Here is a 26,897-nt window from a genome sequence, read left to right as displayed (position 1 = left end):
TTTCTAAGTGTCCTGTTATCACATCCTTTATAATAGATTCTAGCATTTTCCCTACTACTGATGTTAGGCTAACCAGTCTGTAGTTCCCTGTTTTTTCTCCCTCCTTTTTTAAATGGTGGGGTTACATTTGCCACCCTCCAATCTGCAGGAACCATTCCGTAATCTACAGAATTTTGGAAGGTGACAACCAATGCATCCACAATTTCCATGGCTACCTCTTTTAGTTCTCTGGGATGTAGATTATCAGGCCCTGGGGGTTTAATCAGCTTTCAGTCCCATTAATTTCTCCAGCACTATTTTTTTTTACTAATACTGATTTCCTTTAATTCCTCCTTCTCACTAGACCCTTAGTTCCCTAGCATTTCTGGGAAGTTATTTGTGTCCTCTTCTGTAAAGACAGACCGAAGTATTTGTTTAATTGCTCTGCCATTTCCTTGTTCTCCATTATAAATTCTCCCATTTGACTGTAGGGAACCTACATTTCTCTTCACGAATTTTTTTTTTTTTTAATATACTTTTAGAAGCTTTTACAGTTCGCTTTTATGTTCCTTGCAAGTTTACTCTCAAACTCTATTTTTCCCTTGTAATCAATCTCAGTCCTTTTTTGCTGAATTCTAAACTGCTCCCAATCCTCAGGCTTGCTACTTTTTCTGGCAACTTTATATGACTCCTCTTTGGATCGAATACTAGCCTTAATTTCTTTTGTTAGCCATGGTTGGGCCGTTTTTCCTTTAGTGTTTTGTGCCAGAAAGGAATGTATAACTGTTACAATTCATGCATTCATTCCTTATATGTTAGCCATTGCCTATTCACAGTCATGCCTTTTAATGGAGCTTCCCAATCTATCATAGCCAACTCACTCCTCATACCTTGATAGTTTCCTTTGTTTAGATTTAGGACCCTAGTTTCGGATTGGACTACTTCACTTTCCATCTTAATGAAGAATTCTATCATGTTATGGTCACTCTTCCTTAAAGGACCCCGCATAACAAGATTAATAATTAACCCCTTCTCATTGCACAATACCCAATCTAGGATAGCCTGTTCCCTGGTTGGCTCCTCAATGTACTGGTCTAAAAAACTATCTCGTACACACTCCAGGAATTCATCCTCCACAGTATTATTGCTAATTTGGTTTGGCCAGTCTATATGTAGATTAAAGTCACTCATGATTACTGTAGTACCCTTGTTACATGCATCTCTAATTTCCTGTTTGATGCCGTCCCCTACATTACCACTACTGTTTGGAGGTCTATAGACAACTCGCACCAGTGTTTTCTGCCCCTTGGTGCTTCTTAACTCCACCCAGACTGATTCCACATCTTGATTTTCTGAGCCAATATCCTCTCTCACTATTGCTCTGATTTCATCCTTTACTAACAATGCCACCCCACCTCCTTTTCGCCTGTCCTTCCTAAATATCGAATACCCTTGGATATTCAACTCCCAGCCTTGGTCACCCTGCAGCCATGTCTCCGTAATCGCAATTATATCGTATCCGTTTACATCTATTTGCGCTGTTAATTCGTCTACCTTATTACGAATGCTTTGTGCATTCAGATAGTGCCTTCAGATTTGTCTTAACATTTTTAGACGTCTTAACATTTAAAACAAAGCCAAATTGGCTAATGTGTCATGTGTAAGGACAAATCAGAGTCCAGCAAAAAATATTTTTACAGACTTAAATGAAAATAGTTCTCAGGAGAACAGGAATAGGCATCAATCTCAGCCAAAGGTAATGAAAGCTGCTATCAGAGCAGCCAGATGATAGTGGATAACTGTGGTAGTAATAGCAAGATTTGTTTTAAGCTGTTAGGTGTCTAGAAAGCCATTAATGACTGCACAGTTCGTTGGAGGATTCCTCAAGGCAGGTTCATCCTGGAATGCAAAGATAACCCCCGGCTTCTCTTCGCCACTACAGTCTTCGTAAACCCCTCTTCCCCTGCCTCCTCTACCCTCCCCTCCAACGAAGTGCGAGGAGCTCACGGACGACTTTGTCACTAAGATTGGGACCATCCGTTCAGCTTCCTCTGCGGCTTCCCTCCGCGTTCAAAATTATGAGTGGTTTTGATACAGTAAATAAGGAGAAACTGTTTCCAGTGGTAGAAGGATCAGTAACCAGAGGACACAGATTTAAGATAATTGGTAGAAGAACCAGAGGGGAGATGAGAATCTTCTTTACACAGCAAGTTATGAAGAATCTGGAATTCACTGTCTGAAAGGGAGGTGGCAGCAGATTCAATAGTAACTTTCAAAAGGGAATTGGATAGATATTTGAAAAGGAAGTATTTGTCGTACTATGGGAAAGAGCAGGGGAGTGGGACCAATTGGATAGCTCTTTCAAAGAGCCAGCAGAGGCACAATGGGCTGAATGGTCTCCTTCTGTGCTGTAAGATTCTATGATTCCATGATCCAGATGGGATTGGGGGGGGGGGGGGGTCTCAGGTCTGACAGATGTCACAGAATCATAGAAAGGTTACAGCATGGAAGGTGGTCATTCAGCCCATCAAGTCCGTGCTGGCTCTATGCAAGAGCAATCCAGCTAGTCTCATTCCCCTGCACTATCCTGTAGCCCTGCAAATTTTTCCCTTTCAAGTACTTATCCAGTTCCCTTTTGAAAGCCATGATTGAATCTGCCTCACCACCACCTCCCCACCCCGGGGGCAGTTCATTCCAGATCCTAACCACTCGCTGTGTAAAAAAGTTTTTCCTCATGTCACTTTTGTTTCTTTTGCCAATCACCTTAAATCTATGTCCTCTGATTCTTGACCCTTCTGCTAATGGGAACAGTTTCTCTCTATCTACTCTGTCGAGACCCTTCGTGATTTGAATACCTCGATCAAATCTCCTCTCAACCTTCTCTGTTCCAAGGAGAACAACTCCAGCTTCTCCAGTCTATCCACGTAACTAAAGTCTCTCATCCCTGGAATCAGTCCAGTAAAACGCTTCTGCACCCTCTCCCAAGGCCTTCACACCTTTCCTAAACTGTGGTGCCCAGAACTGGACACAATACTCCAGTTGTGGTCGAACCAGTGTTTTATAAAGGTTCATCATGACTTCCTTGCTTTTGTAGTCTATGCCTCTATTTATAAAGCTCAGGATCCCGCATGCTTTAACTGCTTTCTCAACCTGCCCTGCCACTTTCAGGTCTGACAGATGTCATTTAATATAGTTAACTGTAGTGTTACGCACGTGGGTAGGGCTCATGCCAAGCATGTATACACCATGCAGGGTTGAGAACTTAAGGTTGTTGAGCACAAGACTTGGGTATCATAGTAAATGAATCTCTGAAGTCCCATGAGGCTATAACAAAATCAAATAAGAGTGAGAGGATGTGTTGCCAGGATGATCAAATACAAAACAAAAAATAAAATACTGCCCTTTCGTAAGACCTTTGGTTAGATCTCATCTCTAATACTGTGTCCAGTTTTGGTCCTCTCATATGATGGATGAGAGGCGTCCTGGCAAAGGTTCAGATGAGGGCCACTAGATTGATACCTAGTTTAAAAGCCCTTAGTTACCACAGGCTGAGGCCCCAGCTGGAGTATTGTGACCAATTCTGGGCACCACACTTTAGGAAGGATGTCAAGGTCTTGGAGAGGATGCAGAAGAGATTTATTAGATGGTACCAGAGTTGAAAGACTTCAGTCATGTGGAGAGACTGGAGAAACTGGCATTGTTCTCCTCAAAACAGAGAAAAGTTGAGAGGAGATTTGATAGAGATGCTCAAAATCATAAATGGTTTTGATAGTGAATAAGGAGAAACTGTTTCCAGTTGAAGGAGGGTCGGTAACCAGTGGACACAGATTCATGGCAGAAGAACCAGAGGCGACTTGAAGAAACATTTTTTACACAGAAAGTTATGATCTGAAATGCACTGCCTGAATGGGTGGTAGAAGCAGATTCAATAATAACTTTCAAAAGGGAATTGGATAAATACTTGAAGGGAAAAATTTGCAGGGCTATGGAGCAAGAGCATGGGAGACGGACTAATTGGATAGCTCTTTCAGAGCACCAGCACAAGCACGATGGGATGAACGGCCGCCTTCCGTGTTGTATTATTCTATGATTCTAGGCTGAGAGATCTGGGGCTTTTTACTCTTATAAAAGCATAGTCTTCAAGGAGATTTAACTGAAATCTTTAAAATAATGAAAGTATTACATTTGGTCCATGCAGATAGACTATTTGAGTTAGATAGGTTAGGAAGGATCAGGAAACACATGTACACCTAGGTTAGATGTCAGGAGATGATATTTCATTTTACAAAGTCATGGACCTATCGAACAAGTTGCTGGCTTGTGCAGCGAGTGTGGGTTTGCTGCAACCGTTCAAAAAGAGAGCTGGATGAACTCCTAACTGTAGCTGATATCACAGCATATAAAATGTAGCTGGGAAATTGGGGATGTATCTCCCTGTCACTGTAGCCTCCTGCAACTTGTTTGATCGCCTTTGGGGAGAGGAATTTCCCCAGAGTGTTTTCTCCACCCCCTCCCCCCCCCCCATTCTCAACTGGCCGAGGGTATTTTTCCTGCCTTTCCCAGAAGATTGTGTGGCTGGCTTGCAGTGACAGGGGGGGGGGGGAAGAGACAAAGATGGAGGTTGTGGTGTGCATAAGTTGCAACAAGACAATATGGGGCAGGTTTGATGGATCAGCTGTCCATTGCTTCTGTACTTTCGCATAGCACAGAAAGAGATCATTCAATCCAGCGTGTCTGTGCTACCTCTGTGCTCGAGCAATCCAAGACTAATCCTACTGCAGTCGCCTGGAGCTTGCTAGATTGCCTTCGGGTGCCAAGAGATGAAATTGCCCAGATTTTTTTCCTAAACAGGTCCAGGATTGCTTTTCTTTTTGCCTCTCTATGTGGGGGAGAGGAAGGGAAGGAAATGTTGGGGCAGGTGGGCTGCACTTTCTTTCCCACCCCCCCCTCCAGTGTTCCTTTATCATATTTAGACTTCAGCTAATCATTCAAAATTTGAAAAAATGTTATACTTGAAAGTTTGAGAATAAATTACAAAAAGCAAGTAAAGTCTTAAAACTTCACAAGAACTGAAAACCTTTAGACACTATATCTGCAGTGAGAACTATTACCTTTACAAAGGCTAGATCAAAAAAGACAGCATATCACATTGTTTACCATTGTTTTGTAACACCTCTAACACTGTACCCAAGTGTAAAATAAATCCATAGGAGTTGGGACTGGAAACAGGATACACTAACGTTAATAAATATGTATTTCACCTTTATGCTTTATACTAACTGGCCCAAATTTTGCTGTCAAAATAATGGTGAGGCTAATGGCGCTTACCTTTATTTATGCTCAAATCGGACAGCAACTTGGAGAGGGCAGAAGCGTGGTTTAACGCGAAAATCCGAAAATTGCTGTCTAAAATGAGCCGCTCCGCTGTTAGCTTTGCAAAAAATGGCATCTCGCTGTCTGCCTCACCATTCGAATACATTAAACGGCATGAAGTTCCTGTACTTGCATGGTAGATACGAATTAAACTCGCCACAGAAAGATGGGGCTTGTCCATTTCAGTCTAAGCACCCTTTTTAATGGCGCGATAAGTCTTAATTACTGTCAAACAACCTCGCTACCACTTCAGCTTTTAATTGTTGGAGATTTTTTTAAAAATGTAAATTAATTTTTTTTAAAAAAAACTTTGTCTCTTTTTTCTCTCGATCCAATCTTTCTTTCCCTCTCTATTTTGCTTTCTGCACCTGATTTGACATTCACTATTCTAACTTACACTTCCTGGTTCAGACACTGCACTGCTCATTTCATAATCCTTCAAAATGATTGGTTAAGGAGATACACACACAGTTGCTTGCCCTGTTCACACAGATTCCAGATGCCCTGTAGAGGGCGTCGCGCCGTTTCCATCTCCCACTTCCAGCAACTGGCGGCACAAAATATCATGGAGATTAAATGGCAAGGGCAAGTGCCATTCGTTCGCGGCTACAGTAAATTCTGGCCCATTATGTTTGAAGTAAGTGACTTGCACACCACCGCATCTGAATTTTATTTACCCCAGAGCAAGCATAAAAATGAAGAGGTAAGGAGAGACACAATGTAAATTCTGATCTATTCCATGGTAAGTTTCTGTTTCACAATTAACTGCTGTGTGATTGGCACAAATTCATCACAGACATCTTGGTCAGGACACCCACTATGGGTGGGTTTGGAGGAGTGGAGAAAGAAAGAGAAAGAAACCCTGAAAGCTGAATAAAACTGTTGGAACAAGCTCTACAGTATACTGTTTTTATGACAAATATATGAAATGATGCAAGACAGAAGCACTCAAATGATTGTAAACCATAGAAGAAGTGATCGGAGCCCTGGTATGAAGTTGCTGCCTCATAACCATTCCAATGTACATGATTGTCTAAATAAGGAGAGTATTAATACTTATGCTTGGTGGGGATAACATTTAAGCTTTTAATCCTACTGCAAAGGATTACTTTTCTGTCAACTTTTATTGCAAAAATTTGACAATCGCTTGATATCTGTATGATTCTTACTGCGCACACAGACCCCAGAATAACACATTTAAATCCTTTCATAATCTTGGGAATTTCCAGTGGATTTCTCACCACTTAGCAAACCTCATTAATAAGAATCACTGCAGCACATTTTCTGTACAACAGAAAGTGTTTCCATAGCACTAACAGATTTGCCGTTACTGTGGGCTCAATGAATTGACTTCAAAAGTGAACTTTCCAACAAAAGCAACAAATTTGCATGAGAAATGGAGGGACTTACATGAAGAGGCTGCTCGGCAACCACCAACATTCGGTACTCTGCATATTTCCTAACATACTCGTAAACATTCAAAGGAGTAACTGGAATATTGGCTCCACCAGGAACAAGTTCAACCTGCCAAGAAGAAAAATGTCTTCAGAATTTTGACATGAATAAACCGCTACATTTACTGAAAAATTAGGAAAGGATTGTGTGTGTGTTTTTTTTTTAAAGAATCTATAGAAGCACTGGATCAGAATGTCTTTTTTTCAGTACTCTTAAAAAAAAAAGGGCAGAGGAGAATATCACTGTTCAAAGCAAAAAAAAAATCTACAGCTTTATTTACAACAGAAAATTGCTTGTCAAATAAGAGACTTCTAATCTCATCTCTTTCAAAAGAAATGTTTCCTCATGTCACCTCTGGCTCTTTTGCTGATCACCTTAAATCTGTGTCCTCTGGTTACCAACCTTTCTGCCACTGGAAACAGTTTCTCCTTATTTACTCTATTGAAACCCTTCATTATTTTGAACACCTCTACCAAATGTCCCCTTAACCTTCTCTGTTCGAAGGAGAACAACCCCAGTTTCTCCAGTCTCTCCACATAATTGAAGTCCCTCATCCCTGGCACCATTCTAGTAAATCTCTTCTGTACCCTCTCTAAGGCCTCGACATCCTTCCTAAAGTGTGGTGCCCAGAATTGAACACAATACTCCAGCTGAGGCCTAACCAGTGTTTTATAAAGGTTTAGCATAGACTGTTGGGAGGTGCAACGGTCTCTCAAGTTGTGCGGTCGCTCCAGTTGTGCAAACATAAAACTTGGGCTTGAATAGGGCATGTTAGTGGGAACAATGTTTTGAATACTTCATGCCTACTGTTAATTCTGCATCTTGGTGTGGCAGCTTAGGGGGCATGCTTCTCTACCAGCATGAACCCTGATGTTGTGCTGGGAAGCAGCAAGCTTCTATATCCAAGTAGGCTTGCCTTCCAGCAAACAAGCCAGCTGCACGAAGCTCTTGTACTGAATTTGGTATATGCTTTACACTTTGAAACAGTATTTAACAATAAAAAAGTCAGGAAAGACAGCAGCTGGTAACCCATGAACCTTATATACACTGATGAACTTTCCACAGGCTAGTAGAATCAGAATGCTATGGCACAGAGATAGGCCGCTTGGCCCCTCAAGTTTGTCCCAGTGTTTTTCTCAACATATGTTCTTATTAGACTAAGTGGCACAAGAAATAGGAGCAGTAGGCCATACAACCCCTCGAGCCTGCTCCGCCTTTCAATCAAGTCATGGCTGATCTTCGACCTCAACTCCACTTCCCCGCCTGATCCCCATATTCCTGGATTCCACTAGAGTCCAAAAATCTATCCATCTCAGCCTTGAATATATTCAATGACTCAGCATCCATAGCTCTATGGGGTAGAGAATTCAAAAGATTCACAGCCCTCTGCGTGAAGAAATTCCTCCTCATCTCAGTCCTAAATGGCCGACCCTTTATCCTGAGACTATGCCCTCTAGTTCTAGACTCTCCAGCCAGGGGAAACAACCTCTCAGCATCTACCCTGTCAAGCCCCCTCAGAATCTTATACGTTTCAATGAGATCACCTCTCATTCTTCTAAACTCCAGAGAGTATAGGCCCATTCTACTCAATCTCTCCTCATAGGACAACCTTCTCATCCCAGGAATTAATCTAGTGAACTTTCGTTGTACCGCCTCTAAGGGAAGTATATCCTTTCTTAGATAAGGAAATCAAAACTGTACGCAGTATTCCATATGAGGTCTCACCAAGGCCCTGTACAACTGTAGTAAGACTTCCTTACTCTTGTACCCCAAGCCCCTTGCAATAAAGGCCAACATGCCATTTGCTTTCCTAATTGCCTGCTGTACCTGCATACTAACTGTGTTTCTTGTACAAGGACACCGAGGTCTCTCTGAACACCAACATTTAATAGTTTCTCACCATTTAAAAAATATTGTTTTTCTATTCTTCCTACCAAAGTGAATAACCTCACATTTCCCTATATTATACTTCATCTGCCACCTTATTGCTCACTCACTTAATCTGTCTCTATCACTTTGCAGACTCTTAGTGTCCTCCTCACAGCTTACTTTCCCACCTAGCTTTGTATTGTCAGCAAACTTGGATACATTACACTCGGTCCCTTCATCTAAGTCATTAATATAGATTGTAAACAGCTGAGGCCCAAGCACTGATCCTTGCGGCACCACGAATTACAGCCAGTCAACCAGTTTATCCCTACTCTGTTTTCTGTCCTTCAACCAATCCTCTATCCATGCTAATATATTACCCCCAACCCCATGAGCCCTTAACTTGTGTAACAACCTTTAATGTGGCACCTTATCAAATGCCTTTTGAAAATTCAAATGTACTACATCCACTGGCTCCCCTTTATCTAACTTGCTAGTTACATCCTCAAAAAACTCTAATCATACTCTCCTGCTCACTCCCTGCACCCTTTAATATTTAAAAAAAAAATCTTTTTCAAGCAACTATTTAATTCCTTAATAAAATAATCTTTAGACTCTGCTTGAACAGTTTGTAGCAGAATTCCATTCTAACCTCCCCTTGATTTTTTTTTAAAGATGGCTTTTGTTCGGTAAGGGTATCAAGGGATATGGAGCCAAGGTACAGATCAATAATGATCTCACTGAATGGCAGAGCAGGCTCCAGAGGCTGAATGGCCTACTCCTGTTCCTAATTCCACTCCCCCCACCCCCCCAACATTATCTTAAATTTGAGCGCTCTCAGTACTGCTTCACCAACCAACAACTGATTGCTATTTACCTCAAAATAATCCTTCATAATCTTGAAGGCCTCTATCAAGTCATGTAAAATTCTCAACTCCAAATAAAAAGCCTCAACCTCTCAAGTCTGTTTATACCTGTAAACCCCCTTACTTATCCGTGGCAAGATTCTAGCAATTTGTGCTATACCTCCTGCATTACATTTGTACGATGGTGCCAAAACTACACACACGATAACTATGATCCAAAGTCTTGTACAACTTCAACACTGCCTCCTTGCTTTTTTTTTATTATGTGCCTCTAGATACAAAACCAAGAATTCTGTTTGCCTGAAAACACTTGGTGAACTACAGACTGTGAACTTATCCCAAAAGCTGGAAAAACAATGCCGTTTTTACAAAATTATACCAAATTAATATTAGATACAGTGTGTTAGACAAGGCTTGCAAAGTGATACATGCCATAAATGTCTCACTTTCATTCTATTGTATAGTTATCAATGCAAGTTGCTGTAGCTTTCAGAAAAGAATTCCATCATTAATGTTCCTATGCGTCTTTTTAAAATTGAACAAATTTTACTAAGTGTGAAGAGCCCTTCAAAAACCATCATACCTGCCCTCCACCTTCTTCCTTACAAAGATCAATAGCAAAAGCTAGATCCATTGCTGCAAAGACTGCATATGCATCCTGGCTCTGAGAGGCGAGGATGAGTTGGCGTAAACTTTCATACATCACATGATCAAAGAAAGCAAAATCATGCCAATTCACCTGGAAAGTTAAAAGAAATGATTTTCAAATCAAATGAAGTTCTAAGAGATAAACTACTTATTCAATAGACGTTGATACCTACTTTTCTTCCTAGCAGAACTTTAATAACATGTCTATTTAGGGTTATAGGGCAGAGTTCATTTTGTAGTAGACATAGACCCAATATCCTGAAAAGAACAAGAGTATATTAATGATGTTTAATTTTAAAATATGAACTGGCAATATCCCAACATCCACAACATAGTCACAACTGCTAGTGGTGTAACTCCATAGTAGTGTCACTTCTCATTTTACCTGCCGATATTACGGAAACAATTGAGGCGTGCTTCTGTGTTTTTGCCTGGCCTGGGTGAGTAGAACCCTCGCTTTCCAGGCTGGTAGAAGAGTGGCGCATTGTCATCACCATCATCTGGCTCATCCAATTCCATGTCGACCACACTTCGACTAGAGCCATGCCGTTTTCTAGTGTCCTGCTGCAGATTAATTTTAAAAAATCACCAACAACTTTTAAAACCATCAGTTGTACCAATGCTACACATTTGTTGGTTAGTTCAAACTCTTGCTTTTCTCCCCCAGAACACCAAAACAAAATAGCCCAGGAACTCAAAGCAGCCTAAACAGAGACCAACAACAAACATTAGGCCAGAGAATAAAATATAGAAGTTAACAATGGAACTCAAACGAGCAACCGCTGGCTTCTGAAGTCAAAATTTTAGTTTTTGCTCACATCTGAAGTACAAGAATTACTAGTCATTAAAAGCTGATAAAAACAGAACCATGAACACAGAGGTCATACAAAATATACATTAACACAACCAGATAATAGAAGTACTTATTGCGCACTTCTCATTAAGGAAAGCTTTCCTTTACTCTTGCACTATTCTGCAGTCTCAAACACCAATAATTAGATTTATTCACAGGAATGCAATTTTCCCCTACCTGAGATTTATCTGATGAATCAAGCAATCCCAAGTCCAATATACTATCAGCACCATTTTCCCTGCAAAAAAAGAAGGCAATATTTAATGGGACATATTTTAAAACACAATTGCTACATTAGCCAGGGCTATAATAATTTTTCAAATGTATTTTACCTTCCATGTGCAATGATCAGTTCCATGGCCTCATCAACCCTTGCTCTCAATGAGTCTTCACTTGCTAGAAGCAATAAGAGCTGTGCAGGGGATAATTCCAGTAACATTCCTGTAATTTTACTGGCAAATGCCTGAAATAAATAATTAATACATTACAACTTTTAATTCCGAGTTAAATTTACATAATTCAATTCAGAAAACTTTCCAAAATAAATCCATCCTTGGTAAGAATCTACAGCTAAAGATCATTACAAAGTGGAGTGACTTTAAAGTATGCGACACTTACAGGCTGCATTGCTTGAACCCGAGGATACAGCCGCTCACCAAGTGCTTGCCGATGGGCTGGCAGCGGATCTGGGTCATCACTGGGATTTCCTTCTGATGCTGGCCGGAAAGGTCTAGTATCTATGCAAAGCTGCCTTCTCGATTCCCTACAAAATTGAGAACAAAGACTAACTTCACTAATCACTGATTGTTTTCTATCGGAACAAACGGCGTCAGAACATTTCTACCCACATGATTTCTTCAATGCACCACTAAAACTAATCTGGAAACATGAGTGGCATCTTCATATTAAATATTTTTTTAAATGTGGAAATCTACCCAAGTAGTAAAATCAACTTGTGTATGCTTTCTGCATAGAATATTGCATACCATTCATAGTTCAAGTTAATGAAAAAACACAGTAACACTGCTGATTACCACCTACCGCCCTCCCTCAGCTGATGAATCATTCCTCCTCCATGTTGAGCACCACTTGGAGGAAGCACTGAGGGTAGCAAGGGCACAGAATGTACTCTGGGTGGGGGACCTCAATGTCCATCACCAAGAGTGGCTCGGTAGCACCACTACTGACCGAGCTGGCCGAGTCCTGAAGGACATAGCTGCCAGACTGGGCCTGCGGCAGGTGGTGAGCGAACCAACAGTAGAGAAAAACCTACTTGACCTCGTCCTCACCAATCTACCTGTCGCAGATGCATCCGTCCATGACAGTATTGGTAGGAGTGATCACCGCACAGTCCTTGTGGAGACGAAGTCTCGTCTTCGCACAAAGGACACCATCCAACGTGCTGTGTGGCACTATCACTGTGCTAAATGGGATAGATTCAGAACAGATCTAGCAGCTCAAAACTGGACATCTATGAGGCGCTGTGGGCCATCAGCAGCAGAATTGTATTCCAGCACAATCTGTAACCTCATGGCCCCGCATGTTCCTCACTCTACCATGACCAACAAGCCAGGGGATCAACCCTGGTTCAATGAGGAGTGTAGAAGAGCATGCCAGGAGCAGCACCAAGTGTACCTAAAAATGAGGTGCCAACCTGGTGAAGCTACAACTCAGGACTACATGCATGCTAAACAGCAGAAGCAACAAGCTATAGCCAGAACGAAGCGATTCCACAACCAACTGATCAGATCAAAGCTCTGCAGTCCTGCCACATCCAGTTGTGAATGGTAAGAACATAGGAACAGGAGTAGGCCATTCAGCCCCTCGTGACTGCTCCGCCATTTGATAAGATCATGGCTGATCTGTGATCTAACTCCACAAACCCATCTTTGGCCCATATCCCTTAATACCTTTCATTGCCAAAAAGCTATCTATCTCAGATTTAAATTTAGCAATTGAGCTAGTATCAATTGCCATTTGCGGAAGAGTTTTCCAAACTTCTACCACTCTGTGTAGAAATGTTTTCTAATCTCGCTCCTGAAAGGTCTGGCTCTAATTTTTAGACTGTGCCCCCTATTCCTAGAATCCCCAACCAGCGGAAATAGTTTCTCTCTATCCACCCTATCCGTTCCCCTTAATATCTTATAAACTTCGATCAGATCACCCCTTAACCTTCGAAACTCCAGAGAATACAACCCCAATTTGTGTAATCTCTCCACGTAACTTAGCCCTTGAAGTCCAGGTATCATTCTAGTAAACCTACACTGCACTCACTCCAAAACCAATATGTCCTTCCGAAGGTGCGGTGCCGAGAACTACTCTCAGTACTCCAGGTGCGGTCTAACCAGGGTTTTCTATAGCTGGTGGTGGACAATTAAACAACTAATGGGAGGAGGAGGTTCTGTAAACATCCACATTCTCAATGATGGCAGAGTCCAGCACGGGAGTGTAAAAAAGACAAGGCTGAAGCGTTTACAACCATCTTCAGCCAGAAGTGCTGAGTGGATGATCCATCTCTGCCTCCTCCTGATATCCCCACCATCACAGAAGCCAGTCTTCAGCCAATTCGATTCACTCCACATTATATCAAGAAACGGCTGAGTGCACAGGATACAGCAAAGGCTATGGGCCCCGACAGCATCCCAGCCGTAGTGCTGAAGTCTTGTGCTCCAGAACTAGCCGTGCCTCTAGCCAAACTGTTGCAGTACAGACACAACACTGGCATCTACCTGACAATGTGGAAAATTGCCCAGGTATGCTGTCCTGTCCACAAAAAGCAGGACAAATCCAATCTGGCCAATTACCGCCCCATCAGCCTACTCTCAATCAGCAGCAAAGTGATGGAAGGTGTCGTCGACAGTGCGATCAAACGGTACTTACTCACCAATAACCTGCTCACCGATGCTCAGTTTGGGTTCCGCCAGGACCACTCGGCTCCAGACCTCATTACAGCCTTAGTCCAAACATGGATAAAAGAGCTGAATTCCAGAGGCGAGGTGAGAGTGACTGCCCTTGACATCAAGGCAGCATTTGACCGAGTGTGGCACCAAGGAGCCCTAGTAAAATTGAAGTCAATGGGAATCAGGGGGAAAACTCTCCAGTGGCTGGAGTCAGACCAAGCACAAAGGAAGATGGTAGTGGTTGTTGAAGGCCAATCATCTCAGCCCCAGGACATTGTTGCAGGAGTTCCTCAGGGAAGTGTCCAAGGCCCAACCATCTTCAGCTGCTTCATCAATGACCTTCCCTCCATAAGGTCAGAAATGGGTATGTTTGCTGATGATTGCACAGTGTTCAGTTCCATTCGCAACTCTTCAGATAATGAAGCAGTCCGTGCCCACATGCAGCAAGACCTGGACAACATCCAGGCTTGGGCTGATAAGTGGCAAGTAACATTCGAGTCAGACAAGTGCCAGGCAATGACCATCTCCAACAAGAGAGAGTCTAACCACCTCCCCATGGACATTCAACAGCATTACCATCGCTGCATCCCCCACCATCAACATCCTGGGGGTCACCATTGACCAGAAACTTAACTGGACCAGCCATATAAATACTGTGACTACAATAGCAGGTCAGAGGCTGGGTATTTTGCAGCGAGTGACTCACCTCCTGACTCCCCAAAGCCTTTCCACCATCTACAAGGCACAAGTCAGGAGTGTGTTGGAATACTCTCCACTTGCCTGGATGAGTGCAGCTCCAATAGCACTTAAGAAGCTCGACACCATCCAGGACAAAGCAGCTCACTTGATTGGCACCCCATCCACCACCCTAAACATTCACTCCCTTCACCACCGGCACACTGTGGCTGCAGTGTGTACCATCCACAGGATGCACTGCAGCAACTCCAAGGCTTCTTCGACAGCATCTCCCAAACCCACGACCTCTACCACCTAGAAGGACAAGAGCAGCAGACACATGGGAACACCACCACCTGCACGTTCCCCTGCAAGTCACACACCATCCCGACATGGAAATATATCGCCGTTCCTTCATCGTCGCTGGGTCAAAATCCTGGAACTCCCTTCCTAACAGTACTGAGGGAGAACCTTCACAACATGGACTGCATGTCCAACTAAGGAATTGGTACTCAGTAAATTAATGGGACTCAAGGCGGATAAATCCCCTGGACCTGATGGCTTACATCCTAGGGTCTTGAGGGAAGTGGCAGTAGGGATTGTGGATGCTTTGGTAATAATTTTCCAAAATTCTCTGGACTCGGCAAAGGTCCCAGCAGATTGGAAAACTGCTAATGTAACACCCTTATTTAAAAAGGGTAGTAGGCAGAAGGCTGGAAATTATAGACCAGTTAGCCTAACATCTGTGGTGGGTAAAATTTGGGAGTCTATTATTAAAGAGACAGCAGAACATTTGGATAAACATAATTTAATAGGACAAGGTCAGCATGGCTTTACGAAGGGGAAGTCATGTCTGACAAATTTGCTTCAGTTCTTTGAGGACATAACGTACAGGGTGGATAAAGGGGAACCAGTGGACGTAGTGTATTTAGACTTCCAGAAGGCATTCGACAAAGTGCCGCATAAAAGAATATTGTTCAAGATAAAGAATCACTGGATTGGGGGTAATATTCTGGCACGGGTGGAGGATTGGTTATCTAACAGGAAGCAGAGAGTTGGGATAAATGGTTAATTCTCGGACTGGCAACCAGTAGCCAGTGGTGTTCCGCAGGGGTCGGTGCTGGGTCCCCAACTCTTTACAATCTATATTAACGATTTGGAGGAGGGGACCGAGTGTAACATATCAAAGTTTGCAGATGATACAAAGATGGGAGGGAAAGTGGAGAGTGAGGAGGACATAAAAAACCTACAGGGGGATATAGACAGGCTGGGTGAGTGGGTGGAGATTTGGCAGATGCAATACAATATTGGAAAATGTGAGGTTATGCACTTTGGCAGGAAAAATCAGAGAGCAAGTTATTATCTTAATGGCAAGAAACTGGAAAGTACTGCAGTTCAAAGGGATCTGGGGGTCCTAGTGCAAGAAAATCAAAAAGTTAGTATGCAGGTGCAGCAGGTGATCAAGGCGGCCAACGGAATGTTGGCTTTTATTGCTAGGGGGATAGAATATAAAAACAGGGAGGTATTGCTGCAGTTATATAAGGTATTGGTGAGACCGCACCTGGAATACTGCATACAGTTTTGGTGTCCATACTAAGAAAAGACATACTTGCTCTCGAGGCAGTACAAAGAAGGTTCACTCGGTTAATCCCGGGGATGAGGGGGCGGACATATGAGGAGAGGTTGAGTAGATTGGGACTCTACTCATTGGAGTTCAGAAGAATGAGAGGCGATCTTATTGAAACATATAAGATTGTGAAGGGGCTTGATCGGGTGGATGCAGTAAGGATGTTCCCAAGGATGGGTGAAACTAGAACTAGGGGGCATAATCTTAGAATAAGGGGCTGCTCTTTCAAAACTGAGATGAGGAGAAACTTCTTCACTCAGAGGGTGGTAGGTCTGTGGAATTTGCTGCCCCAGGAAGCTGTGGAAGCGACATCATTAAATAAATTTAAAACAGAAATCGACAGTTTCCTAGAAGTAAAGGGAATTAGGGGTTACGGGGAGCAGGCAGGAAATTGGACATGAATTTAGATTTGAGATTAGGATCAGATCAGCCATGATCTTATTGAATGGCGGAGCAGGCTCGAGGGGCTGATTGGCCTACTCCTGCTCCTATTTCTTATGTTCTATTTCTTATGCAGCGGCTCACCACCACCTTCTCAAGGGAAATTAGGGATGGGCAATAAATGCTGGCTTTGCCAGCGACGCCCTTGTCCCATGAACGAATAAAAAAATAGCTGGACTAATTTGTTATACAGCTTCACAAATTGAGCTGGAAATAGGCTTATTCAACCCATCCAACATATCTTTTAGGATCCAATCTGGTTATTCAGTACAGCAAGTAGAAAATGTGATGACAAGCTTATTCAGTGCTTTGCTGATGATTGCAATGCAATTCTACAGTGCTAGGCAATTTACTGGCTCAGATACTTGCCAGCCATTTTGTGAATTATAACCTATTAATGCAAGCAAACATTTTGACTGTCAATTATAGCACACAAGCATCTTGTGTAGTTGAAAAGGAGGACACTGACCATTATCAGGTAACCATTTTAAGTTTAGTGGGACAATATGAAAGCTGATTAAATGTTTTGGATTTGTGATTACAGCTTGAAGTCCTATTTTGATATGAATTTATTGGAAAGTTCTGAGTCAATTTCAATATCCACTGCAAAAGGTTTGTAAAAATAGACTATCACAACAGTTTCATGCTTTGGATTTTCACAAACCCTGGTCATAGGGGTATAATCTTAGCAATTTGATTGAAACAATTTTGGAGTACATGCTTGTAAGATGACAGAGTCAGTGAAGCACAAAATGTTCTACAGATGCACTAACCATTCCCAGCAAACATACTTCAATAAGGAATCTAGATAATAGGTCATCACTTGTCAAGTTTGATTTCAATTAGAATTGCTGTCTCAGTGATTAAAACTAAGATACTCACAATCAGTACTGATCATGCTACATGTAAAAAGGACATGAATGTGATGAGGGGACAACAGATTGGACAGCGAACAGGAAAGATTTTTAGGCTGAGCTGTCAAGTTGGCAGTTGGTATAGACTATGCCCCAAACATAAGCTGGAAGAAACAAACTCAATTTATATCACGGATATAAAAATTTGCCGTTGCAAACAGTTTCTTTGCAAACTGCATTTTTGAGGAAACCAAGAAAACCATTGTTAAATATACTTAAGAGGCAGCACTATAATCTTGCTTTAACTGAATTTGAACTGGTAACACAAACATGAGGTCACAAAATTGTTTAGGGTTGTACCACATGCCACTACATGATTCTCTTCAATAACGGGACTGAATATACACTTACACCAAACCAAGACTTAGCCTCTGAACCAAACTGTTTTGTTTAAATAGGACAGGCAAAGGAAAACAGTACAAAAGTGAACAGTACATCTCTCTTTCCTCCTTGATAATATAAAATAAAGACACCAATTCAATTGTAGCTTCATATACTCAGCCTTTTGCATCCGATAGCAGTCAAAATTTAATAGTTCACACTCACCGATCTCTGTCTCGACGAGAGCCTGCTCGCATTCCACCACTTCTCCTCATTTCCCTTTCTCTCTCTCTTTCCCGTTCCCTCTCTCGATTCCTCAGTCGCTGCATTAGGCCTAAACCAAAAACAACTACTTAAAAAATTCAACTTCTACGCTCAATTTCTGTCCTGTTTACAACACTTAAGGAAAAACAGCAAGTACCAGATTAAATTAATTTTATAGGACCACAAAATGGTCACTTTTTCAGGATTTCAAAGTATCTTGTGTTGACCAATCTGCAAATATATTTTAGATCTAACCACAATATATATTTCTACTTCTGGGGTAATTAGAACCCCTATATGTACATACCACTACGAAACTAGAAGATCCAACAGGCCAGATTTTGTAAATCCTGTCCTGCATTATGCACATATAGAACAAAATACAACAGACTAACCCTAGGGTTAAAATGGCATAACAGAAGTGAACTACTGTCTGGCATCCTGACATTTTGTTTTGCATAAAAGATTATGTAATAAATTTGCAAAGCTAGTTTTGCCATGGGGGAGATCAGCAGCTTGATCGTCACAAGCTTTGTTATTTAAGAAATGGAAACCAACTTCCAACAAACAATAATTCATTTAAAGACATTAGCAAACTATTTGCCATTTTTAATTCTATTTTCAATGTTCTGGTTGTTTCGTAATCTGCTCCTTTGATGTAATAACTTGATCAGTGGGGGTTAGAGGCTAAATGATGTGTGGAAAAGGCATACATCCAAGGATTAATCATGGTCAAGTATGTTTGACCTGATCAGCAAGTAACAAATCGTATAATTTTTCAGATTATTGCAGATACTAGTTATGCCCAATCTCATCATATCTATTGTATAGCATTCAACGTAATAGATGCTGGTACAGCCGTTAAGTTTTCTTCCAATTTTCCATCTACAAATGAATTGCCCAATGACTTAGTAACTGCACACATATACTGTTCATGTTTTTTGTGGAATACTTAAATATCACATACTGGTTTGTAATCCCTTGCTAGCATTCTGTATACAGTCCAAGTTTGGCAATTTTTCACTGGACAGAAATGCTTGCGCAATTGCAGTGTAGAAACTTCGAGCCACTCCACTACCCTCTCCTGGCTCATCTTTGAAAGTGACCTTAACCCTGTGCACGGTCATTGGAGTTGTAGTGCATCTGCGGCCGAAGTGATTATTGAGTTGCCTCATTGTTTGCTGAATCAAGAGGTCACGATCACGATCAACCTGAAAAACCATTGAAATTAAATGTCAGTCTTTTTTGGCTCACAAAAATCTACTAATTAATATTTCCAAAATGCTCTGAACTACATACAATAATAAAATGAAAGCAAGTACTATCCAAATAATAAGGTAACTTGTACAGGAAACAGCCATTTAAAAACTTGTGAAAAAGTGTTAGAAACAGACAGGTCGTGATGAAAAAAAGACGTCAAACAGTAAACATTCATCCACTGCTTCTTAATAGCTAGAACATGAACATTTCAGTTAAAACCATGAACTGGCAAAAATCTTATATAACCCAGGAAGTTCCCAGGTTTAATCCTTGGTCTGCATGAATGAGCTGTTGTAACCAGCTAAGAGTTAGGTCAGCACATTTTTAAGCCAGGGAAAAAGAAAATATAGTCAACCAAGCTTCTCAGTGCTGACTGCCACCAAGTTATCCATGCTGGAAAATGTGCAACTGGAAACTGGGGTCAGACGAAATTGGCCTCAACAGTGATGCCCACCATGGTCAAATAATCTACTGATACTCGATGCCCAGGGTTATTTGTGTAAATGGCTACATGGGCGAAGCACTGGAGGGCTGCCAGCACCCATACAAATTTACCGAAGCACACAACTCCGGAACGGGAGCGGCAAAAAAATGGGAAGAATACGAATTCACGTACGAGTTGATTTTATTATAATATCACAGGGACCGAAAGAGGCAGAGGGACCGAAAGAGGCAGAGGGACCGAAAGAGGCAGAGGGACCGAAAGAGGCAGAGGGACCGAAAGAGGCAGAGGGACCGAAAGAGGCAGAGGGACCGAAAGAGGCAGAGGGACCGAAAGAGGCAGAGGGACCGAAAGAGGCAGAGGGACCGAAAGAGGCAGAGGGACCGAAAGACACACTGAATTTATACCCTGGATTTCAAAGGGGGCAGTAGCAGCATGGATACAGAATTGGCGAAGTAGCAGGAAACAGAGTAGTGGGGAACGGTTGTTTTTCGGACTGGAGGAAGGTGTACAGTGGTGTTCCCCAGGGGTCGGTACTCGGACCACTGCTTTTCTTGATACATATTAATGACTTGGGTGTACAGGGCACAATTTCCAAACTTGCAGATGACAGAAACCTTGGAAGTGCAGTGAACCATGAGGAGGATAGTGATAGACTTCAAGAGGATATAGACAGGCTGGTGGAATGGGCGGACATGTGGCAGATGAAATTTAATGCAGAAAAATGCAAGGTGATACATTTCAATAGGAAGAATGAGGACAGGCAATATAAACTAGAGGGCACAACTCTAAAAGGGGTACAGAAACAGAGAACTGGGGGTATATGTGCACAAATAGTGGCAGGGCAGGTTGAGAAAGCAGTTTAAAAAAAGCATATGGGATCCTGGACTTCATAAATAGAGGCATAGAGTACAAAAGTATGGAAGTAATGATGAACCTTTATAAAAGACTAGTTTGGCCAGAACTGGAGTGTTGTGTCCAGTTCTGGGCACCGCACTTCAGGAAAGATGTGAAGGCCTTAGAGAGGGTGCAGAAGAGATTTACTAGAATGATTCCAGGGATGAGGGACTTCAGTTACGTGAATAGACTGGAGAAGCTGGAGCTGTTCTCCTTGGAACAGAGAAAATTGAGAGGAGATTTGATAGAGGGATTCAAAATCATGAAGGGTCTACACAGGATACATAAGAGAGAAACTGTTTCCATTGGCAGAGGGGTCAAGAACCAGAAGGCATAGATTTAAAGTGATTGGCAAAAGGTGACATAAGGAAAAGCTTTTTTTTTAAACACAGCGAGTGGTTGTGATCTGGAATGCACTGCCAGTGGGGGTGGTGGAGACAGATTCAATTATGACCTTCAAAAAGGAAACTGGACAAGTACTTGAAAGGGAAAAAAAAATCACAGTGCTACGGGGATAAGGCGGGGGAGTGGGACTAGCTGGATTGCTCTTGCATCGACTCGATGGGCCGAAAGGCCTCCTTCCGTGCTGTACCCTTTCAATGATTCTGTAGACACATTGCTGTGTGCTTATTTAAAAATGTCTTGCAAGACTAAAAGAACCAATATGTAAACATACAAGAAATAACCTTATGCTACTTCCTAACAAGGTTTAAAAAGGGACAAAAGGGTGGCCAGAGACAAGAAAGCCATGTAAGGAGGTACCTAGCCAGCAATCATGAAATCAAGCCAACATTTTTTTTTACCTCTAGAGTTAGGTCTCTAGACTGAGCATTTCTTAGTTTCTCCATTTCTCGCCGGAATTTCGACTCTTTCACTTCAAAACCACCAAGTTCGGTCAAAATCTGTTGGAGAAAAAGTCCGCTCTACATTATTTGAAGCATAAAACTACATTAACTTTAAAAACAATTAATTTCAGAATTATCCAGTTTTCTATATTGGTGTTGGAATGCTGTACTTTGAATGTCATCCTTACCGATCCAGGTTCAGCTCCTACGTCTTCCATAAACACTCGTCCAAAGAGTTCCAAAGACAGGCGCCAACGTCCTAACAGCATGTCATGAGAAATCACCATTCCCATGAAACTACATTGTGGCCTGGGAATCAATAAAAATGAGGGAGAGATGAATTTCACTCAAACTAATAGATTGAACGGAGGCATATGGTAAAATACTCCCTTAGCATAGCTTCGAGCCATTTTACTCCATTTTGAAAGACAACTAGAACTTAACAGAAGACCTGGATTACAATGGACTATGAAGAACAGTTACCTGAATGATGTAAGTGGTGGTCCTTCACTTTCAGTAAGCCCAATCTCCGCCAGTAAACTGCTTTTTAGTTGTGCTGCAAGGTCTTGAGCAGATGGTCCTATTCGTGAATTTTCAGATTCATCTTCTGGTAATACTTGCTCATCAGCTGCCTTCCCCTGCCGATTCTGCATACTCATAACATTCTTCAGGTTAGAGGAGTAAGACATTTTTGTGGGAAGCACCTGAAGAATAGGACCACAGTAGATTAGCAATGTCCAGCTTAAAACTATTGTTTTTTAAAAAAATGGCTCATAGATTAATTCATGGGACATGAACTATGTTTGCAATAAACTCTGGGTTTTCTGAAGGAGGTAAGAGAAAGGATAGAATAACCAAAATTAGAAGACTGAATCCCTTCCAGGAGTTTTGAATGAATTCTCGTAGAAATTCCGTCGAGAAATGGAGAGAACGAAGGCCAAATGTTAAGCTAGTGAATGCCATGGTATATTTTAGGATGCCTTGAGTACCACTGTTGTGTACTAAGCCCCTTTTCTCAGGATAGTTTCCATACACACAAAATTGAAACACAAGTATGCTTAACTGACCGAGAAATTTAGAAGTTATAGCTGCTCACACGATAGCTCCTTAAATATTGGTTACCAGAAAGTTCTAGCCCCTGGATTCCTTGCTGAGAAATAATACAGGAATTAAACTCAAAAGGAATCTGCCTTCTTGAGTTCAATGTCTTCTCCCAGCAGGGAACCGCAAGAGTGTACACCACTCCCCCTGAAGACAAAACTAGGGCACTTGCAGTTCAGGGGGGGGGGGGGGGGGGGGGAAGTAGGGGTGGGGCTGACTAGGGACCAAAAAGGAGACCTACACATGGAGGCAGAGGGCATGGCTAAGGTACTAAATGAGTACTTTGCATCTGTCTTTACCAATGAAAATGATGCTGCCAGAGTCATAGTAAAAGGGGAGGTAGTTGAGACACTGGATGGGCTAAAAATTGATAGAGGAGTTACTAGAAAGGCTAGCTGTACTAAAAGTAGATAAGTCTCCAGGTCCAGATGGGATGCATCCTAGGTTGCTGAGGGAAGTAAGGGTGGAAATTGTGGAGGTACTGGCCATAATCTTCCAATCATCCTTAGATACAGGGGTGGTGCCAGAGGACTGGAGAATTGCAAATGTTACACCCTTGTTCAAAAAAGGATGCAAGGATAAACCCAGCAACTACAGGCCAGTCAGTTTAACCTCAGTGGTGGGGAAAATTTTAGAAACGATAATGTGGGACAGAATTAGCAGTCACTTGGACAAGTGTGGATTAATTAAGGAAAGCCAGCACGAATTTGTTAAATGCAAATCATGTACAACTAACTTGATTTCAGTTTGTTGATGAGGTAACAGAAAGGGTAGATGAGAGCAATGCGGTTGATGTGGTGTATATGGGCTTCCAAAAGGCATTTGATGAAGTGCCACATAATAGGCTTGCCATCAAAGTTGAAGCCCATGGAATAAAAAGGGGCATTGGCAGCATGGATACAAAATTGGCTAAGTAACAGGAAGCAGAGTAGTGGTGAACGGTAGTTTTTCAGACTGGAGGGAGGTGTTCCCCAGGGGTCAGTACTAGGACTACTGCTTTTCTTGATATATATTAATGACTTGGACGTACAATTTCAAAATTTGCAGATGACACATAACTTGGAAGTGTAGTGAACAGTGAGGAGGATAGCGATAGAATTCAAGACGACGCAGACAGACTGGTGGAATGGATGGACACGTGGCAGATGAAATTTAAGGCAGAGAAGTGTGAAGTGATACATTTTGGTAGGAAGAATGAGGAGAGGCAATATGAACTAAATGGTACAATTCTAAAGGGGGTGTAGGAACAGAGAGATCTGGGGGTATATGTGCACAAATCTCAAGGTGGCAGGACAGGTTGAGAAAGTGGTTGAAAAAGCATATGGGATCCTGGGCTTCATAAATAGATGGTAGCCATGATGTGGAGATGCCGGTGATGGACTGGGGTTGACAATTGTAAACAATTTTACAACACCAAGTTATAGTCCAACAATTTTATTTTTAATCCCACAAGCTTTCGGAGGCTTCCTCCTTCCTCAGGTGGTGTGGAAATGAACTAAATGGTACAACACCATTTAGATGTGTATATGGGCTTCCATTTTCCAACACCATTTTCCACACCACCTGAGGAAGGAGGAAGCCTCCGAAAGCTTGTGGGATTAAAAATAAAATTGTTGGAGACTATAACTTGGTGTTGTAAAATTGTTTACAATTTATAAATAGAAGCAGAGTACAAAAGCAAGGAAGTCATAATGAACCTTTATAAAACACTGGTTCGGCCACAACTGGAGTACTGTGTCCAATTCTGGGCACCGCACTTTAGGAAGGATGTGAAGGCCTTGGAGAGGGTGCAGAAAAGATTTACTAGAATTGTTCCAGGGATGAAGGACTTCAGTTACGTGGAAAGACTGAAGAAGCTGGGGTTGTTCTCCTTCGAGCAGAGAAAATTGAGAGGAAATTTGATAGAGGTATTCAAAATCATGAGGGGTCTAGACAGATTAGATACAGAAAAGCTGTTCCCATTGGCAGAAGGGTTGAGAACCAGAGGGGACACATTCAAGGTAATTGGCAAAAGAACCAAAGGCGACACGAGGAAAAACTTTTTTTTTTAAAACGCAGCGAGTGGTTATGATCTGGAATGCACTGCCTGAAAGGGTGGTGAAGGTGGATTCAATCATGGCCTTCAAAAGGGAATTGGGGAAAGGGCAGGGGAGTGGGACAAACTGGACTGCTCTTGCAGAGAGCCCGGCATGGCTCGACGGGCTGAATGGCCGCCTTCTGTGCTGTAACCTTTCTATGATTCTAATCAGATTGGGCTGAAAATGTTCCTATTTTGTTAGTTCTGGATGAGATAGCTATCAATTGCCAAAGGCAAAAATGGGAGTTCTCATGTGATTTTAGTAATTGCAATACTAAATGGTTTCTTCATGTGCAGTCAGAGATAAACACTTACAACTGTCTAAATACTCCCCACTGCTATACTTCCTGCATAGTTCGAAAAATAGTGAACGTCGTCAAACTACACTATTTTAAAAGAAAGGGTCTTGGTAAACAAGCAACGTTAAATGTCAAGGTTCACATTTTAATCTGTATTTCATTGCAGTAAGAACCACTTTTTTGAAGAAAATAATGTGCAACAAAACTATGTCAATTAGTCAAGCTTCAAAAATCTCCACTGATGTTAACACAGATGAGAAAGCTATCTTTGAAGATAATGAATTACAAGTATTCATGAAAATCTTACCTCTAGGCAATTTCTATCCACGGTTACTTCAGTTATATCTTTTCCAAGGCCCGAAAAGGACGAATATAAACCTTGGCTGGGGCGACCAAATAAATCTTCCTTTCTAGCATTGGGCTATAGAGAAGAGAAAGGAAAGAACTAAAACACCTAACTAAGAACATTTCTCCCCAAAAATTAATAAGTCATTCTAACATGAATCTTCTCAAAGCTCAAGCACGGTAATACAATTTGTATAGGCAGCTGCTATATCAGTTTATTAGCACTGTTACACTAAGAAACTTACAAAAAAGTTTCCATGAATAGACCATTTAGTGCTACTGCATTTACCTGTAAAAGGTGAGGTTGGTCTGCCAGTGGAATTGCTTCAGCCAGAGAAACTTCAAATGGATTTGGCGGAATACAGCCAAGGAAGGTCATAGAATCAGAACGTCGGAAGAATGGGTGATTTTGGCCTGCTTCTGTGGACAGTGTGTCATCATCCTTGTCATGGAGACCAGAACCTGAATGGAAAATTAAATTGAGATCTCAGTATGCACGCAGCCATACCTACTATGAGCAAATTAACTAGTTCAGTAATTATATGCAAAACAAAAATGGATTTATCCAGCAGGATTTTTTTTTTTTAAAACTGGAAATGTGAATAATGCTCACAAAAAGGTAAAGTTGTGCAGGTAAAATGGACAAAGTCGATATAAGCTGTGCAATGACTGCATAACTAATTGGAACAACTGTTTTCAAAATGACATTGGGCTTTGAAAACAGCTGTTGCATTTAATATACAGAACTTATATAATAAATTAATCACTGGGCATCTCTACCTGACCCTCCCCAATCCAAGCACATATCGAACATGGCAAGGTATTTCAGAAAAATGGGGGCTGGGGTGCGGGACAAATCCCTGTTAGAGCCATAAAACATAACAACAAATCAGTACACTGAGACGATCCCTTAATCAGGGTCACCAGCATGTCCATTCTGCTCAGTACATGAAGTGAATTAACAGGACACCAGGGTGGAACCGTCCTATGGTCCATCTGGGTAAAGTACCCAACAGTTTCCTAAAACTAAACTTGCCCTTTATAAATGCTTAAAAACAGCTTTCTTAAGACAGATATAGGAAATTGCAATCTTGAATAGAAAAAGCTACAACTTTGAACTAAAAATAACACGGCAACGCACCAAAGGACAATCCAGGATGAGTAAATAAACACAGTTTTGAAAAGACCAATTTGTATCAGCAATTAGGGAATCAGAAAAAAATGAACCAACAGGTTAGATAAATGACTGAAAGCTTGTGATGCAAATAAGTGCAATCAGGAAAGGTTAATATTTATCTTAACATCAGTATCTATGAAAGGTACATCTAAGTGGAGTTTAGAAAAAAAAATTCACCTGGGCCGGGTTTTAGGCCCAGACTCGGTGCTGCGCAAACAGCTTTTGCCACAACCGGGGAGGCTGGAGGTCGGCATGAAATTGGGCCTCAG

The 26,897-nt window shown here is 41.8% G+C and overlaps 1 protein-coding gene across 7 annotated transcripts in view; it reads right to left on the bottom strand.

Moving 5' to 3' along the window:
- The window catches only part of ubr5 (ubiquitin protein ligase E3 component n-recognin 5), a 182,900-nt gene that overhangs the window by 11,214 nt on the left and 144,789 nt on the right, over positions 1–26,897 (bottom strand). For all 7 annotated transcript variants that reach the window (XM_067982020.1, XM_067982021.1, XM_067982022.1 and 4 more), the window contains 14 exons: positions 25,741–25,913; positions 25,414–25,527; positions 22,113–22,333; positions 21,818–21,938; positions 21,588–21,686; positions 19,153–19,396; positions 18,147–18,255; positions 11,662–11,806; positions 11,376–11,506; positions 11,221–11,281; positions 10,576–10,754; positions 10,364–10,448; positions 10,126–10,281; positions 6,763–6,876 (listed from right to left, as the gene is read on the bottom strand). In XM_067982020.1, coding sequence (XP_067838121.1) covers positions 6,763–6,876; positions 10,126–10,281; positions 10,364–10,448; positions 10,576–10,754; positions 11,221–11,281; positions 11,376–11,506; positions 11,662–11,806; positions 18,147–18,255; positions 19,153–19,396; positions 21,588–21,686; positions 21,818–21,938; positions 22,113–22,333; positions 25,414–25,527; positions 25,741–25,913 — 1,952 coding nt within the window. The remainder of the gene's footprint in view (positions 1–6,762; positions 6,877–10,125; positions 10,282–10,363; positions 10,449–10,575; positions 10,755–11,220; positions 11,282–11,375; positions 11,507–11,661; positions 11,807–18,146; positions 18,256–19,152; positions 19,397–21,587; positions 21,687–21,817; positions 21,939–22,112; positions 22,334–25,413; positions 25,528–25,740; positions 25,914–26,897) is intronic.

Source organism: Heptranchias perlo, chromosome 3, assembly GCF_035084215.1.
Source record: "Heptranchias perlo isolate sHepPer1 chromosome 3, sHepPer1.hap1, whole genome shotgun sequence".
NCBI lineage: Eukaryota > Metazoa > Chordata > Chondrichthyes > Hexanchiformes > Hexanchidae > Heptranchias > Heptranchias perlo.
Note: the sequence above shows the minus strand (reverse complement) of the source record. Positions and strands in the feature narration are given on the sequence as shown.